General features: G+C 42.8%; 1 protein-coding gene across 1 annotated transcript in view; it reads right to left on the bottom strand.

The window, feature by feature from the left end:
• The window catches only part of LRP1 (LDL receptor related protein 1), a 321,802-nt gene that overhangs the window by 51,778 nt on the left and 251,634 nt on the right, over window positions 1–18,390 (bottom strand). The window contains exons 43-54 of the mRNA XM_083357102.1: window positions 17,672–17,861; window positions 16,109–16,313; window positions 14,382–14,574; window positions 12,984–13,109; window positions 11,389–11,517; window positions 8,870–8,989; window positions 7,928–8,041; window positions 6,220–6,369; window positions 5,139–5,261; window positions 4,434–4,550; window positions 2,384–2,512; window positions 567–689 (exon numbers count right to left, since the gene is read on the bottom strand). Of these exons, the coding sequence (XP_083213228.1) occupies window positions 567–689; window positions 2,384–2,512; window positions 4,434–4,550; window positions 5,139–5,261; window positions 6,220–6,369; window positions 7,928–8,041; window positions 8,870–8,989; window positions 11,389–11,517; window positions 12,984–13,109; window positions 14,382–14,574; window positions 16,109–16,313; window positions 17,672–17,861 (1,719 nt within the window). The remainder of the gene's footprint in view (window positions 1–566; window positions 690–2,383; window positions 2,513–4,433; window positions 4,551–5,138; window positions 5,262–6,219; window positions 6,370–7,927; window positions 8,042–8,869; window positions 8,990–11,388; window positions 11,518–12,983; window positions 13,110–14,381; window positions 14,575–16,108; window positions 16,314–17,671; window positions 17,862–18,390) is intronic.

Raw genomic sequence — 18,390 nt, 5'->3', positions numbered from 1 at the left:
GATTGAACTTTTTAGTCCCACCCAGTCTGCCGTTACCACCGCAACCTCGCCCACCCAATGGGCCACCCCCTCCTAATTGGCCACCCCCAGCGAATGGGCCATGCCCACCCAGCACCCGATGATACATAAGTGGGTTTTGGGTTGCATTTTGGGCACTCGGCCTCTAAAAGGTTCTCCATCACTGCTATATCTGTTAGCTAAAATTACAGTATGGTCAAGGGTTGTCTGGACCTGCTTCTGGGCCCCCAAAACAACTTGCTCACGTAAGAACCTCTATAGCAAATTGGCTCTCAGAGAACAACTGGGGAATGTCTTTCATACATGGTGAAAGTTTAATTACAGTCTAACTTTTCTTCAAATCAAGCTATCAAAAAAGCCAGCAAACAGTTTCTTAATTTGCATATTTTTCTCATAGCTCTTAAAATAGTCTACACAATAATATTAAATAATAAATTAAAATATAACTATTTTGCTTTCAGCTGATTTCACTTGCCTTCAGATAGCCAAATTTGATTTATATGGTGGCTGCTCCCATGGTTGAGCGCTAATTCTAGGCCGGCACTTACCACAATCTGGGGATTCATCAGAACCATCACCACAGTCATCATCGTGGTCACACACAAAATGTTTTGGGATGCACTGCTGGTTGTTGCACATAAATTCCCGTTCATCACAGGTGTTGTTATATACTGAAACCACAGATTACAACCGAAATCAGTTATGCCATATCCTTCTGTGTAGGTCGGTTCTTTTCACTGTACCACCATCAGTTCTTATTAATTGCAAAATGCATGACATGTGTACATTTTAATCAAGAAAACTGTGAGCAAATTCATACAATTACTTCTTTCCACTGTTCATTTGTTCTGATCACCGTCACAGAAAAGAAAACCAAAGATGCAACTGTTTTGTTTCCAGACAGCATTTCCTCTCCTAGGAAGAAATGATGAAAACTGTTCCCCTGACTTTTGGGGGATAATTTACCCACCACTGCCACCAGAGGCAATGGCGAACGTCCGCCCGTTCTGAAGAAAGAAGAACATTTTCAATTTCACTCTTTCTGGGAGGATGCAAATTATATAACTCATGCATGATGCAATGAAATTACTGAAACAAAATAAGATGCACCAAAATACTGGTGTTGTGATTCAGGGTCAGCCTGTGGGTTCAGCAGTTGGGTCGGACGACTCAGAGGAGGAGGGGGGTGTTGAAGAGCTTGATGAGGGGGTTGGACAGCTTGATGAGAGCCCCCAGCCAGGCCCCTCTCATCTGGTCACGACGCAGACCCAGCTGTGTGAGCCTGACAGCGTGGATGAAGATGACCCACAGCTGGCCCTGTTCAAGGACGCCCGACGCAGGAGGCAGTCAATCAGGAGTAAACAGAGGAAGGCAATGGGGCTCCTCGGAAGGAGGCAGAGAGAAGCCTTGCCCTGAACTGTATTTAAGGGGGAATGCGTGGGAGGGCTGGTTTGCTGAAGGCAACCGCTTGAAAAGCTCCTGTTTCTTGGTTCATGTCTTGTTCTATTTGTTTTTGTAGCAAAAAATTTGGCAGGCGTAATTCCAGCCTCTTGCCTTCTTGTAAAAGGGGTTGTCCCTGCCTTTTCTGCAGGGCCGGTAGCAGGCTGGTACAGAACAACTGGCACTATATGTGATTACTAAGAATATGATCAAAGCAAGATTGAGATTTATACAGCTGGAGCTCTCATTGCTTCATTTCCTCTTTGCTTCCTATGACGGGCTATAGAAATAGGGCATCTCATTAGCTCAACACATTAGGCCAGACATGTCAAACCTGCGACGTCACGTGACGTCGCACAATGTATCAGAGCTTTTTCGCCATTGCCGGCCATGGGGTGGGCGTGGTTTCCTGATGACGCGTCCAGCCCGTGGACCGGCAGTTTGACACCCCTGCATTAGGCCCTCTTGTATCTGGTAATGGCTCTGTGAAATGTGTGAAACTGGTCTAAGAAGTCAACTGATTTTGAACTCAGGATGTTATTATTTTATCCCTAGCTTTCCCAAAACGCTATAGGAAAACCAGCCTCTTTCACAAATAAAACCTCCTGATCCCAATCATCAGAAAATCATCAGAGGGGCCCAGCTTTGACTGATGTCTCATAAGGAGGGATTTGGTACTCATCATTTTTATTCTCCTTCCTCTCTGGCGGCCTTTCTCACCAAGTCCTATTTTTGGACACAGCGGGGGGGACTGTGTACCAAAACATATAGACAAGGTCTTGTTTACAAAGATGAAGTGCAGCAGAAGCTTCGCTTGCCTCTTAAGCAAAATGAGTAACAGCAAGAACTCATCAAGCTTCCAGCAGGAGACTATAATCAAATATAGGACGTTAAGAACGAAGCAGCAGCAGCAGCAGTAACTCACAGCATCCGGCAGACACAGTTTCATCAGCCCCATCAGGACAATCTCTATCTCCATCACACAGCCAGCGTTGTGGGACACACAGGTAGGTGTTTGGGCACTGGAAGGTTCCTGCAGCACAAGTAGTATGACCTAAAGAAGCCAAAAGGTGAACAAGTATTGAGCCTGACAAATTCAAAATTCAGAAATTTGTGATTTTTCTTATCACTTTCCCACATTTTTTTTTCCACATCGCACATGCATTTCACACATCCACCTTTTTTTTTTAACTGCTAGTGGAACGAAGAAAGCTTTAATCTCAGATTTTCTTTTTCTTCCCTTTTACAAACGACACATTAGTTTGTTTGTTTTTTTTAAACTTTCAGGGCATCAAAAATTACTTAGATCAGGGATTTTTTTTTTATTTCTCTATGAATGTATAGACTACTTCAGTCAACTGGCTTAGGCAGTGCGTAGGAGCATGAGATAAAACCTGTGCAACTTGACCTGAAGCCAGTGCAACAGTAAAATACAATAAAAATATATAAACAATGAAAGCTTAAGAGTTACAGGTAATCCTAGAATACTCTGTGCATCAGGAGCTCTACAGAATTCAAACCCAAAAGCCTTCTAAAGAACCATCAAGCTTCCAGAATGCCATGACAATGGAAGCTACCTTTGCCGAGGTCACTATAAGCAGGCATCTTCAGCATAGATGTGCTTTGGGCTGGAGCAGGCAAAATCTAAACATAGTAGGGTTCAGACAGCTTTACAACTGGGTCCTTGAATGGCACTCGGAAATAGAAGGGTAACCAATGCAACTCCCATAGCTAGGGCATTACATGGCATATTGAGACGGTCCAGTCAGCACAGGGGCTGCTTACTGGAGAAGCTGAAAACAAACTATAGTGATCCACATGGGAATTGACGAGGGCACGAGTGGCAAACTTCTGTGCTCATTCAAAATAACGGGTGGGCTGAAGCCACTGGTATCACGAAACTTTGCGGTCCTATACCCTTGTTAATTTCTGTTGGGAAGACATATTGAGCACCAGAAACTATTTCTCCAGAAATCATGATCTGAATTAGGCATTATTTCGATCTTGCACTGAATTGCACTCTTTGGGATAATGTATAAGCAACCAAGATTGAAAAAGGATTCAACCCATCTTTCAACATCTATTACCATCTTTTTTCCCCCTTTGATTTGTTGTGAAGCATCTCTCATCATAATCAAAACCACACAGGTTGATTTTTAAACTAGTAAATGGCAGGGATGGGCAAATTAAGGCTCTGGGACCATACTCTACCCCCTAGGTTTTTTGTTTTGTTTTGTTTTGTTTGGGGGGGGGTGGACCCTCTGTATTTCTCTTCAATCAGCTTTACTCAAAGTCGATGGGAGTCCCCTGCCTTTTTTGAGGTAGAAATCACAAGGGAACTGTAGCCTAAGTTATAAAATGGATTTAACATTTTTTTAAAGAAGGAAAAAAGAAAAATCAAAGAAAAATGTAAATCTAAAAACCATGACCATGCCAAGCTAAATGATAGAGATCTGCCCACTTGGAATAATTTCCCCACCAACTACAATAGCAATAGCACTTAGACTTATATACCGCTTCTTAGTGCCATACAGCCCTCTCTAAGCAGTTTACAGTCAGCATATTGCCCCAAACAATCTGGGTCCTCATTTTACCGACCTCAGAAGGATGGAAGGCTGAGTGAATCTCTAGCCAAGTCTGGATCGAACTCCAGGCTGTGGGGAGAGTTAGCCTGCAATTCTAACCACTGCACCACGACAGCCCTTCAATCCTATCGAGGCCTCCCAGATACCAACTGATTGTTCACCTCATCAAACACTTGACACCTTTCATGATGTCACAAACAACTTGTTCTTAGCATCAGTCACTCAACCTCTCTCTCAGACTAGTAACTAGATTTCCATCCAGTCCTACCAAACTCCTATCGGGGCATCCACATTTTTTTTCGTATTTCAACTTGTATTTTGTTAAATTCTAACCATTTTACCAGCTGGCCTCCTCCTCCTCCTCCTTTTCAAATCAGGAACACAACTTACGGCAATGGTGGTCTTCATCAGAGCCATCACCACAGTCATCTGCACCATCACACACCCACTGTTTAGAGATGCACCGATGGTTGTTGCATTCAAACTTCACTGGGAAGCAGAACTTATCTAGAAAAAGAAATCAGGCATTGTTATAACCACTTCCAAACAATTCCAAAGTTTCTCACAAAGAAGTCCATGAAATTGGAACATTGAAAATTGGAACATTCCTTCCACATTTATTTAGCGTATGGCCTATCATACATGGACTAGCGATATATATTAACATTTCATCTAGACTAATAGAAGCCAATCAAATATAAATGTCTAAAGTATCCATGTTCAAATACCAACATCCAGGTCATCTAACCACTGGTTGTGATGTGATCTACAGTTTAACGTGGGATGCAAGCAGTCACACTGACAGAGAATACTATGCCCAAATTTATAGAGAGAGACCTGGCAGACACCATGTGAGGTGCGAATCCTATTCAGGATAGCAAATGCTGGCAGCCAGACTACTCTGTAGACTTTCCTGGCTTTCAAAATACATGGCCAAGAAATCAAAAACAAAACCCAGACCTTATTAGGCTCAAATGACTAGAGAGACCATGAATATTGTTCAATTTCCCCCCTCCCCCCGCCCCGCCCAGAATTTACTGATTATTCTATTTTGGAAACTTACTTATGGATAAGAAAAACAACACAGTGACTTACTGCAGTGGGTTTCATCCTCTCCATTCTCACAGTCATTCTCTTTATCACAAGTCCAGGTCATGGGAATACATCTCCCACTCGGACAGGCAAAGTAGTTAGCTGGGCACTTAGTTTTTGTTGAGCCTGGGAAAGACAATGAGTGGGAGTGGGGAGAGGCAGGAATAGAAAATACAAAAGTGCATTATATTGTATTACGTTGGTGGGAACAGAGAAAGAGAAGCATTACACAATGATCAGAGGCTCCATGTTGCTGTTTTTCATATCTTTGTCATCAGATAAATGGATGGAAGGGGCAGGCCAAGGAGAAGGGCATTTTACATTTTGCTAGCAACCAAACAGGTGGTTTTTTTAAGATATAATTCAATCTATAGGCAGACTAGCAACCACACAAAGACAGACACATACATGGACACACACACACACGCTCAAGCACACTCACTCCTCTACATTTCTATTCAGAAGTCCCTAGAGTAACTTACAAGGCAATCTAAAATGTAGCAGGAAAATCCATATAAAATAAACACATCGCCAAAAATGCCCTCTAGCAATAAAAACAATCAAGTGTACTCTACTGATTCCAAAAGTTTACAATTACTTATGTCCCGTCTTTCAAGATAGCAATGTCTGAATAGTTTAAAGAGTAAGGCAAAGATTCTTGGTCTCACTAGAAACTTCCCCCCCCACCCCGGTAAAATATCTTTTTATGAAAAAGGAATATAGAGTAGAGACTTGGAATAGATGGTGTACATGTGCAGGTAGACTCAAATGGCAGTTCTTCCTTGGGGGGGGGGCTGGGGGTGGACAGGGCAGACTAAGTGAAGGTTGAAGACGTGTGTGTGTGTGTGTGTGTGTGTGTGTGTGTGTGTGTGTGTGTGTTCTTCCTGGTTGTTCAAATTTTAGATCATCCTTTTCTTTCCCAAGATAAGGTGACCAAGGAAGGATTCTTCTCTAGCTTAATGGCTAAGCATGCTAGCTTGCTTGCATATACAAGTTCTCTGAATGCTTGTTCCATTTCACCAGATTTCAAAGTCCTTCAGGATTTGGGTGGTCAGAAGGCTGCTCTTCCTTGGAAGATACTTACCTGGACAATCCTGCTCATCTGAATAGTCGCCACAGTCATTACTGCCATCACATACCCAGGATGGAGCATAGCACATCGATGTGTGCTCACACTTCTGAAAATTGACATTTTTCACTCCCAATCTGAAAAAGCTGCTGCAGTCAGTGGCAGCTACCAAAAGAGAAGAAAGAAACTGAATGTACCGTAAATTCTTAGAAAATTACAGAACAGGCCTAATGGAGCAAAGGCCAATCAGGCCACTGCCAGTTGTGTTAAAAAATGTGGAGCCACAGAATAACGCCACCTCAATTTCTAATCCTTAGCAGCATTATGATTGCAATTGTTTATATCCTGTCTTTCAGGGTACAGTTCTCCCAAAGCTGCACATTGGAATATGCACAATTGAAAATAAAAACGAACAATATTTAAAAACAAAGAAGGGGTCGGTGGGGTGAATGGGAGAGTGACCCCTGCAGGACAGGTTTTTCAGTATCAAATAGGCAGACACATTTCCATGGTGGAAGAAATCTACGTTATCTCCATCCACAGGTTTGTGTGTCAGGTATAGTAGCAGTCAGCTGCCGGAAAAATGGGGAAACAATCTCCTGTACACTACTGAGCTAGCTCATGTCATACTGTTTCCCAGAAACCCTCCCTTTCATCCAAAAGAGGAAGTTGCTTTTTGAGCAATGCTGAAATATTTTTCCCCTTGATATCATCATATAATGGAAAACAGGTGATTCAGTGCTAACAAAAGCTCCTCGGTCACAACAGCAACCAAGTACTAGACACCTTCAGCTTGATGTGGTAGCCTATTTTTTTCCTAATTAAGTTAGCCCCTTTTATTGGTATACCCTAGCAATCAAATTCTGACCCACGTGTATAAAATATGGGAGTTTCTACTGTTATGTTCAATTATGGAACTATGATTCTTAGCATAGCTGCCTAATGGACATCTCTTGCATCTTTCCTGCTTGGCGTGAGAAGAACGCTCACTACTGACTTTTCTTGAAGAGTTCAAAATCCAGATTTCCACAAGGTTTCACAGAGATCACTCCTTCCAACTTTTCCACATCAGAGAAAGCACGGCTAAACCTCTGCCAGAGTGAGGCTACCGGGACTATATTAGGGATTTTTTTTTGGTGGGGGCTCTGGAATCCAAAAGCCCTCCTCCTGAAGGAAGAGTGGCCTTCACTAACCCAAAACAACAAGAGTTATCTACAGGTAACCCTCTACTTACAACCATACAACCATTTCCAACAGTTCTAAAATTACAACAGTGCTGGAAAAAACTCACATGACCATCTTTCCCACTTAATGACCATTGCAGCATCCCCATGGTGACAGGATCAGAATTCGGATGCTTGGCAACTGACTCGTATTTATGATGGTTGCCGTGTCCCGTAGTCGCCTGATCATCTTTTGTAACCTTCTGACAAGCAAAGTCAATGAGGGAAGCCGGATCCATTTAACAACCACGTTGCTAATTTCACAACTGCAGTGAATTTAATTTAACAACGGTGGCCAGAAAGGTCATAAGACAGGGGCAAAGCTCACTTAACGACTTAGCAACAGATATCTGGGGCTCAACTGTGGTCGTAAGTCGAAGACTACCTGTACAGAGTGAGCAAACTGACTGGGCAAAGCCTGCCTGGGACTATAAGATGGCGGGGCTGGTGAAAGAAAGACATGTATCCACGTTTTTGTGTGTCTACTGTGCAACACTCACTGCAGTTCATTTCGTCAGAAGCATCTTCACAGTCAATCTGTTGGTTGCAGCGGCTGGAATTGCTAATGCAAGTCCCATCCCGGCAGCGGAACTCAGCCGGAGAACAGCTTGTCTCTGGAAAGAATGGACAGTCCAGTCAGGCTCATTATGGCAACTGCCTTCATTTTCTCTTGCCCTTCCTCCATGAAGAAGGCAAAAAATGGTGGGGCACTGGCAAACCCTCGGGTGACTTCCCTCTTTTCCCTTTAAGTCTTTTCCCGGTCCAGGGATGGCTTAGGGATGCAACAGCTGCCTATAAAACAGCGGAGTTTTCAAACACTGGATGCGGGGGAATGCTGTGGAAGGTGGCTGTGTAAGCGCTAGCATTTTGAGGCAACTGGCAACAGCAGACAGACAGGCAGGTCCGCTGCAGAATTTAGGAGAGAAAAGGAGCAAAACCTTGCAAAAAGGCAAAGCTTGTCTCTCTTAGGGAAAATGCTGGGCAAGCCAACTGGACAAACCAAACAGAAAAAGAAAAAAAAAACTTTCTGTGTCCAGTATTTATTTGAGGCTTCAATGAGTTTAGGGCTTAATCTGTCACTACCAAAAATAAAAAATAAAAAAATCCATGCTCCAAAACGCCCTGGAAATATTGCATGTTTTCCCTTCTTCCAGCACCTCGGTGTCGTATATCTTTTTATTCTCGCAATAGGTTCCAAAGAAAATTAAGCAGAGGCAGATTGGCAAGAACAAGGAGGGCAAAATAAAAGAGTTAACACAGCAGGCACTTTATTGGGGTTTAGGCTTAGCCAGCCATTTTCTAGATACGTGTTTAATAATTTAATTTTTAAATTAATTACTGAAGTGTTTCAGAAAACAGTTAAGTATTACTATACTGCTTCAGAAATGGAGTTAACAGGCACATACAATACTTCCTGACTGGCCTCCCCTCCTAAAGCTTACTGTTGCAAGGTACTTCATCCGAGTTGTCCCCACAGTCATCCACACCGTTGCACCAGTCCTTGATGGGTATACACCGTTTGTTGGCACAGTGCAAGTAGCCCTTCTTACACTTGCGGCTGTCTGCAAGGCAAAAATAAGAAAGAACAGGGAGTGTGTAGTGGGAAGACAATGGATTGGGATGTAATTTAATTATTGACCGAGGTAATCCCAAAGATGCTTTTTTTCACCAGGCAACTGGACTCTCTTGTAATTTTCTTCGAAAACGTTTCGCTTCTCATCCAAGAAGCTTCTTCAGCTCTGACTGGATGGTGGGGGAATGGAAGGATTTATACTCCTTGCAGACAGTTGGTCGTTTGCATTCTTTTAGAGAGTCGTTGAGGCCATTTGGAGGTGTCTAAACGGGTGTGGAGCTTTCTTGGAACTGTTTTGCTTCTTGGATGAGAAGGGAAAGGTCTTCAAAGAAAAACAAGAAAGTCCAGTTGCCTCATGAAAAAGCATCACCGGGACAACTATGGCCTGGATGACTGAGAATCTCCACAGACATTTAGCAATGCCTGAAGTAAGCAAGAGCTAGCAAATCCTTGGAGGAGGTCAGCAGGTTTGGCACATCTACCTCCTCTCAGCTTGCAGGTGGATGAAAAAAAATTCAACAGGCATTTGGGGGCATTTGCCCAGGTTCGCCTGGTGCGCCAGTTGCGCCCCTATCTGGACCGAGATGCCCTACGTACGGTCACTCATGCACTCGTTACCTCTCGGATAGATTACTGCAATGCTCTCTACATGGGGCTGCCCTTGAAGACCACCCGGAGGCTTCAGCTGGTGCAGAATGCAGCCGCGCGGGTAGTGATGGGAGCATCCCGATACTCCCATATTACACCCCTCCTGCGTGAGCTGCATTGGCTACCAGTTGTCTTCCGGGCGAGATTTAAGGTGCTGGTACTTACCTTTAAAGCCCTACATGGCTTAGGCCCGGGATACTTGCAGGACCGTCTGCTACCAGGGACGACTTCCCATCACCCAGTGCGCTCACACAGAGAGGGCCTCCTCAGGGTGCCGTCGGCCAGACAATGTCGGCTGGCGACCCCCAGGGGGTGGGCCTTCTCTGTGGGAGCGCCAGCCCTTTGGAACCAACTTCCCCTTGAGCTTCGGATGGCCCCGGACCTCCGGTCCTTTCGCCGCGACCTCAAAACTTTTCTCTTCCATCAGGCTGACCTGGATTGATGATGGGTTTTTAAATATGTTTTAATTTTTAACTGTAGTTAATTTATTTTGGGGCTGTTATTTAATTCTTTTTTAATTTTTGTATTGTTGTTTTTTATTGCTGTAAGCCGCCCTGAGTCCTTCGGGAGATAGGGCGGCATATAAGTCCCAAAAATAAATAAATAAATAAATAATTCCTACTCTGGAATTCCAGGAGATTGAGCATTTTGCTGGAAAGGGGAGCTACACTGCTCTGCCTCTTTGTCGACTCTACAATGAACCTGGCTGCAGCCATCTTGCTTGTTCTAGGTTGCCACAAGACTAGGAGGGGGTGCAGAGGATTTCTGCTAGTCTAAACATTTCACTGTCCCGTGGGAACCAAGGTCATTTCTGTCAGTTTGGGGGGGGCATGAGCATTTGGTTAGAAAGCCCGCCAAACTATTCTATTGGGGAATGTAGCTGATTGCATAGCACCAGGGTGGGAAGACGTTTAAATCTGTAATAGCGTTTCTCTTTGAAGGGGATTTCACACTTGGTTTGGCTTTTGATCATGCCAATACATGTAACCAATAAACATGTTCTTTGAGGAAACATCTAGCCTTGGGGCTCTGATTTATTTGGTCTTGTCTGTCGGAACCTTGACACCTATATTCACAAGGTGTTGCATACAGGACAGCTGTGATGCACAGAAACATGCCCCTGACTCATCTCTTTCAGTTAAGATTTTTATGACTCTTGAGTTTTTCACTCAAAGAGAAAGAAAGAGTCAAGCTAAATCCCAGGTTTCAGCAGCAACCTCGGCTCTTTTATGACTCAGGAATTCAGGTGACTCAGGAATTCTGGGAGTTGAAGTCCATGAGTCATAAAAGAGCCAAGGTTGCCTACCCCTGGCCTAGGGGATGAGGAGGATTAGGGATTCATCTTTCTTCGTTCCAACTTTTGTCACCCTTGAGTGAGTTGATTCTGTCCACCAGATTTGGCTTCCACGCAAAGCTATGTGACAAATTTACCAAATCTTATTTTTATAAATCCCCAAACTACAAACTTAAAGAGTGAGACAGAAAAAAATACTCCTTTTAAGCTTGAAGAGAAGAAATATTCCAACAATTTCCCTGACAATCTGCCAAGCAGTAGATACAAGTTATGTGCAAAAAGGATTAGTTCATCTAGAGCAGAAAAGCTGGCTGAGAGAATTCTTAGAACTGAAGTCCACCGGTCTTAAGGTTGCAAGGTTTCGAAACACTGACATGTTAAAACTTCTCCACAAGCCGGCTAGCTGAAGAAAGGAGAAAAAAAAAGAATGAGAGAAAGAACCTTACTGCAGTAGGATGGCTTTTCATCTGATCTATCTTTGCAGTGGGCCACACGATCACAGGTTTCACGGAAGTCAATGCAGTCACCATTTCCACATTCAAACTCGTTATGTATATTACAGGTGGAGTTGGAAGCTAAGGAAGGGAGAACCACACAAATTTGTGAAAACACACCCGTCTCTCAACTCCTGCTTCGCTGAAATATGCCCTGAAATCCCATTCAGAAGACACGTTTAGACTGGACATCCGGAAAGAGCACAGGTTAAGTTGGCAAATGAAAATGGTCTTGTAAGAAAGTGCAGAAAAGATCAATAGCTAAACCTCTGGGCAATAAAAGACTGGCAAAATATCAGTGCAGAAACCCTGGACGCACCTCTATTTCCCTCCATGTGTATGTCACATTCATCATAAGAAATCAGCAGGAGCAAGAATTTGCTTTCCAGAAATCTGGTGGCTCTTTTCTCTGTGCATTTTTTTCTGCATGTCATGTTAAACTGCTTCTTGGAATCAGTATTTTGCCTGAATTCTTAAGATCACACACCCATCTATTTGGCTCCAAAGAATACTCAAAGAACTGCCCTCTACTCATTCTGGGATTATTGCTGCATGGTGCATGTGCTTTAGAACAGGGCTTTTCAACCTTTTCACCCATTGTACCACTTTTAGGATAGGGCAACATCCGACTACCACCAGTCACCTAGCAAGGTCTCAAAAACTTGATGACCCCCCCAAAAAAGAAAAAAGTGATGAAATACAGGTAGTCCTCGACTTACAACAGTTCGCTTAGTGACTGTTTTAAATTATAATGGCACTGAAAAAAGTGCCCCCCAAGCCACAGTCGAGCAAGACACCTGCCTGCCCGCCCGGCGGTGCTCTTCCTCCTGTCCAAGGTTTTCATTGTGAGCATTTCCGTTGAGGATTGGCAGCGGGGGTGGGGTGGGGGTGTTTGGTTTTTATCCACCCCCCACCATCTACGGGTTGGTTGCAGCAGGTTTTGGTCACTTCACGTGACCCTGGGACACTGTGACCGTCATAAATATGAATCAGTTGCCAAGCATCTGAATGTAAATCACAAGACCCTGGAGATGCTGCAACGTTCCAGCTGATCGGCGCTTCTTCTGGGCTCAGGAGCACCAGGATCAGCACCGAACTCAGCTGGATCTTGGCGCTGATACTGGCGCTTCCACTGAGCCCTGACAGCCCCGAAGAAGCGCTGATCTTGGCACTTCCACTGAGCCCTGACAGCCCTGCAGCTCCAGCCATCTCTTGCTCAGGCTTGTGTGGTACTGTCACTGGTTCAACCCATTCCCCTCTCCCGCTACCACTTTTCTAGCATGGTCGTGTACCACCTGACAGGTGCCAATGTACCACAGGTGGTATCTGAACCACTGGTTGAAAAGCCCTGTTTTAGAACAAAAGAAGGTTTATGGAATTTCCCCTGTTTTTCTCCCAGATTCAAAGAGGCTTTGAAGTCCAAACCCTGGATGAGTAGATCTCTTCATGCTGTGCCTGCTCAATATGAATGTATCTCAAAGGAACTATCATCCAAATTCACCTGCTTTTATTTCATTCATGTTTCATTAGCCAGTGGGGATACTTACCTCTGCAGGTAAGGTCCTCCTGAAGTGTTCTGCCACCCCGGCAAGAGCATGTGACTTCTCCACTGGCTGAGAGGAGGCAGAGATCCTGGCAACCACCGTTGTTTACTCTGCACAGAGACAGCTCACCTAAGTGGAAGAAAACCAGAATAAGGAGAATGAAGCCCATAAAAAATGGGGTTGGACATATAGATTGGAAGCATCTAAAAGTGATGAAAGGTTGGTTGAGTGGGCATTTAATGGGAGTTTTCAGGTATTTTTGTTTGAAAACAACATCAACAAATACCTGAACCACACAATCTATTTTCAAAGCTTGTAAGCCGCCCTGAGTCTTCAGAGAAGGGCGGGATATAAATGGAATTAAAATAAAATAAATAAATAAAATAAATGCAAGTCAAGCTTTTTTTCTGGGAAAGACTGAAAGCTAATCACAATTCTTTCCAACCAGGCACTTGTCTCACCATGGGTCTTCTGGATTTGACAAACCGGCAGGGATAAAGCCTTAAGCCTTAGTGAAGTTTGTGATTAAGCTGAGCGTCAAGTATCCAAGATATGCACCACTGGTGAATGATATCTCTTAAGTCAGAAAATTAAAATCCCACAGAGCCACAATCCGAGTCAGAACTGATGTGGTTCACCTGATGTTGCAGCAGATGAAAAAGCAACAGAACACCAGGTTGTTTCAGACTGCATTACCCTATATCGATCTTACCATCTGGGCATGGAGTGTTTCTTTTACACAACAAAAATCAACATACATACATACATACATACATACATACATACATACATAGATACATACATATAATTATCTGTATACAATGCAGCAAGCAGTAGAGAAACATTTAACATTTGACAATGTCTGTGATTTCTCAGTCCTCAGACGAGTTTTCATGCTGAGAAACAATTACCAGCTATTGATAGAAAGGAGTAAGAAAAACAGTTGAAAGGAAAGTAGTAAGGGGGGGGAGGGGGAATGTGGTTTGCTTGCTTTATGAGGGCTAATTTTAGAGACAAAATGTTGTGCAAGGTAGACATTTGGGTAAAACGGTTCAAACTCTGTACGCTCAAATGAAAACAAGACAAATACCAAGTGAAGTTTCCCCCCCCCCAAAAAAAAGAGATTGCGCAAGTTTATCACTAATGTAGGGCGAACGGATAATAAAATAAGCTGCACAGGAACATTCAGGAAGGCCTAAGAATTCTCCCCTCAGGGCCAGCAAAGGAAAGGGGGGGGGGGGAAGGAAGGGTTGCTTCTGAATTCATTACAGCAGTGCTGATTCAAGCAACTGTAAGGATGACGAGAGAAGTGTAAGATAGCCTTATGAGGAATGCCCACCCATTCCCTATGGCAGATTGCCAGGCCACCCTCCTCCCCCAAGGATAAAGGGTTCCTCTTACAGCTGTTGGTGTCGTTGGCCACGGCAATGATGCCCATAGGTTGCTGGGGGATATCAATACGTAGGTGTTTCATGCCGGAGCCTACATATTTGTTGGCCCGCTGCACAGCACGACGCACCCAATCTGTCCAGAAGATATTGTCACCATAGACAGCCAAGCCAAAGGGGTGCACCGGCTCTGCCTTCAAGATCACCTGTTGGATATTATGACAGTATTAGCAGGGAAGAAGCAGGTTGTCAACAGCCAAACATTATCCTCATACTAGTATTAAGCACATTGCTTCTGTGCATTAATGGACAATGGCTTCTTGGCAAGCATTTTCTCTTAATCTTCCTTTTTTCCCCCCTTACTTGACATTCCATAAATAATAAAAGGAACTTGCTGCTTTCCAGAAGCAATTGAAGATGCTTGTAAAGATGTGTTTTCGTTTGTTTTGCTCTCTCTTTCTCTTTCCTCTTACAAAAGCAATTACTTTAATTTTCATCATTTTTGTCCCGTTTTCAGGGTTTGTGAACACACTCTACTTTGTGAAGACATTTTTTCCCTTCTTCTGAACCTTGTAGCCTCGAACGCTTTCCCCTAATTCTGCTCTACAAAACCCTCAGATTTTATCAAACAGATTTTGGAAACATGTAGGAAAGTTCGGATTATCCTAGTTTTCTTATTAATGATAGACACTATTATATCCATTGAAGGAAATAACCAGCTACTCCCTTTATGAATAAATGTAAATCAGATGTATAAATTATACTTGCAGCCAAGATGAACCTGTACAGCCCAGAAACCAAAGACACTTTGAAGCTTTAAAAAGAAACAATTTTCAGCTGCTAAACAACAATGGAAAAACATACGCTCAACAACTCCACGAGTTGGAGAATTGTCTCTTTCTGAGTGAAGTATAGCATATAGCCTGGGCAAAATAATGGATAGCCTAATAGTAAGGCTGTTTGACCCCCCAATTTATGTACACCTGGAGCAGTTTGCGTTTTAATGTGACTTTATTCAATTAAATTTAAATGTTAACCCAAAAGCAATGATATTCTGAATTGTGCACATTTCTAAATTTTTCTAGTCTATTTTAAATTAAAATTAAAAAATTACATAAATGCTTAGAGTATATTAGGAAAATCATGGAGAGATGGATGGGCTGCAATTAATGTTAGAAAAATGAGAATCTGAGACACGTTTTCCCATCCCTCCTAGTTGATACACGGTGCAGTAAATTACAGCACTGGATAACATGTGACACTGCAGACCTAAGACTCCACTCAGCACTGAGCTCTTGGCCCAGTGACTTCCCTCTCAGTCTTATCTCCACCATGCTGTTTCTATGACAATAATTTTGAGAAAGATTAAATACACAGACTTTGGCTCTTTTTCAGGACTTGATCGAGAGATATAAAATATTAATGCAGGTAAGTAGCTATGGAAAAGAGGTAAGAAAAGCGAATAGCTTGCAGGAGTATGCTAGAGTTGACACATAAGCTCTCTGAAAACCTGTTCAACCTATTTTTCCATAAAGGCAAGATTTCCCTAAGGCTTTATTCTCAACTTGTTCTCTATATATGCTGGAACTAAATTCCCAGAATTATTAGTCTTCATGCTGGCCAAGAATTCTGGGACCGATAGCACCACACATATCCAGAAGATATGATACCAAGGAGGCCTGTTTTACAGGCTTTCTGGGAAAAATAAAAAAGCACAGTTGATAGAATTATGGGACATACATATCGTTTGGAGCCATCGTATTCACATCGCTCTATCTTGTCCAGGGTGGCATCAGAAAAGTAGATTTTCTCTGTCTTGTGGTCAATGGCCAGACCGTTGGGTGTGCGGATATCTTTGTCAATGATGGTGATCATGTTGGCACCTGACAGCGTAGCTCGCATGATGCTGGGGTGTTGTTCATTCCAGTTGGTCCAGAACATCAGGCTGGAGGTGAGAAGAAAACAAATTACAGAGGAAGAGTGCTACATCAGTTGAAAGAGGGAAAGCCCTGGATCTCCAGTGGCTGGTATATTGCCTGCATCCTTATTAGAGAAGGAGGATCGGGCTATGGCAATATATGATGCTTACAGCAAAACTAATCTAGGCTTGACTGCTGTAATCAACTTCATATATTCTGAGCAATATTTAGAATCTTAACCCAAACAGTGACAGATAGACTCATGAAGGCTGTTGTAACAGAGATTATACTTATTTTAATTTTGAACTGCAGAATCAGTCATTACATTATATTCACTAGGCTTAGTGGCACAGTGATTAAAATACAGTATTGCAGGCTAACTCTGCCCACAGCTAGGACTGGGCTCAAGGTTAACTCAGCCTCTCATCCTTCTGAGGTCAGTAAAATAATGAGCCAAATTGTTGGGGGCAATATGCTGATGTTGTTAACCGCACAGAGAGTCCTGCAAAGCACTATGGAGCAGTATATAAGTGCTATTGCTATTACTATTTAAACAATGACAATGGCCTTCAAAGCTCACGGCCTGAATTGCATACAGTGGGCTAGTTCAGATGTATGATTTAGTGACAGACACAGGCCTCAAATTAATGTATCCCATTCCTATACCCCCTTTAGCACAACTATAAAGGGGAAATTGTAAATATTCCCTTTGAATTTTAGCTTAGTTTATTATATTCAAACCTAAATTATGATTAATCTTAAATTATATTGGCTGAGCAAACCAGTAAGTTATAATTTGAAGATGGCTTGTTTTCGGTAATGCATAAACAAAAGTAACCACAATTTATCCAAGTGTACGATGCTAAGCAGAAATGAAATTATTTTCTATTTTATCTGGAGACCCAGAGACAAAGGAATGCATATGCTGAAGGATTGCTTAGATTGTTCATTGCTAAATCCAAACACATTTCATGCCTTAAGCTTATCAAAGCAAGACTAATTCTTGCTTTTCTGTGGAGCAAAAAAGATAACCTCTCTATTAGTGGCAACTTTTATTTGGAACCACCTTCGCAAAAAATGAGCCTGACTTATCCTTTTGTCAGGAGTTGAATCTTTTTAGAAGGAGGAGGAGGAGGAGGAGGAGGAGGAGGAGGAGGAGGAGGAGGAGGAGGAGGAGGAGGAGGAGGAGAGCAGCATAGGACTTGTGAATATATTTAGCATATCGGTTGGTTAACAATGCTGTTAAGGTGCTTATTCTTGTTTGAATGGATTCAAGTCATTTTAAGGCTGTCAACTGGGAAATGAACAAGGAAATGCACGAATGTATGAATGAGCTGATTCTGAAGTTTTGTTTTTCAGTCACCCAAGGGATACTGGAACTTACTTCTGACACTCATCTAGCACAAAGGCTCGAGGATGGTCATCTCCGGACATAGTGATCACAGTTTCTCTTTCAAAAGCTCCTACACGCGTCTGGTTCACAGTGTGCCGTGTAATGGTAGAAGTAGTGTAGCTTGTCCAGTATAAGGTGTCCCAGCCTCGGTGATAAGCCAACCCCTCAACAGAACCAACATCTGTTAAAGGGAAAACGGGATATATTTGTTGCTTAATATGCCTGGTTCCCAACTCTCACTTCTTTATTCTCGTTCTGAGCCACTCCTTGTTATCCTCAGCCTCTTTCTTATTTTGTCCTGATATTGCCTCACAGCCAATGTCCACAAACAAATAAATCATCTGACCGAACAAAACAGAAAAACAGAAAAACATTTAAAAAGCCCTGTCTGTATTGCCTGCAACCCTGAAAGCTGCTCCATCTGATTTTAACAAATCGGGAAAAGAGACCTTCCATTGGCCTGTTGCTCGGTTCAAAAAAAAACCTGATTTAGTTTTGTCCCCATCTTGAGAAGCCTCTAACAATGCCATTCTAATTATATGCCCACAACTCCTCAGAGAGGATTCTGGTTATTTGTTGCTGCTTCTTTCTGCCTTGCATCTAAAATAAACGTGGGGTTGAAATACCATCTAGGCTTACACCTGATTTCCCCCATTCTTCAAAAGTAATAGAGAAGATAAAGAAAGCTATCTTGATAAGCAATTTTCAAT

This window comes from Vipera ursinii (genome assembly GCF_947247035.1).
Source record: "Vipera ursinii genome assembly, chromosome: 2".
NCBI classification, from domain to species: domain Eukaryota; kingdom Metazoa; phylum Chordata; class Lepidosauria; order Squamata; family Viperidae; genus Vipera; species Vipera ursinii.
The sequence above is the reverse complement of the archived record's forward strand: the minus strand, read 5'-3'. Positions and strand labels throughout refer to the sequence as shown.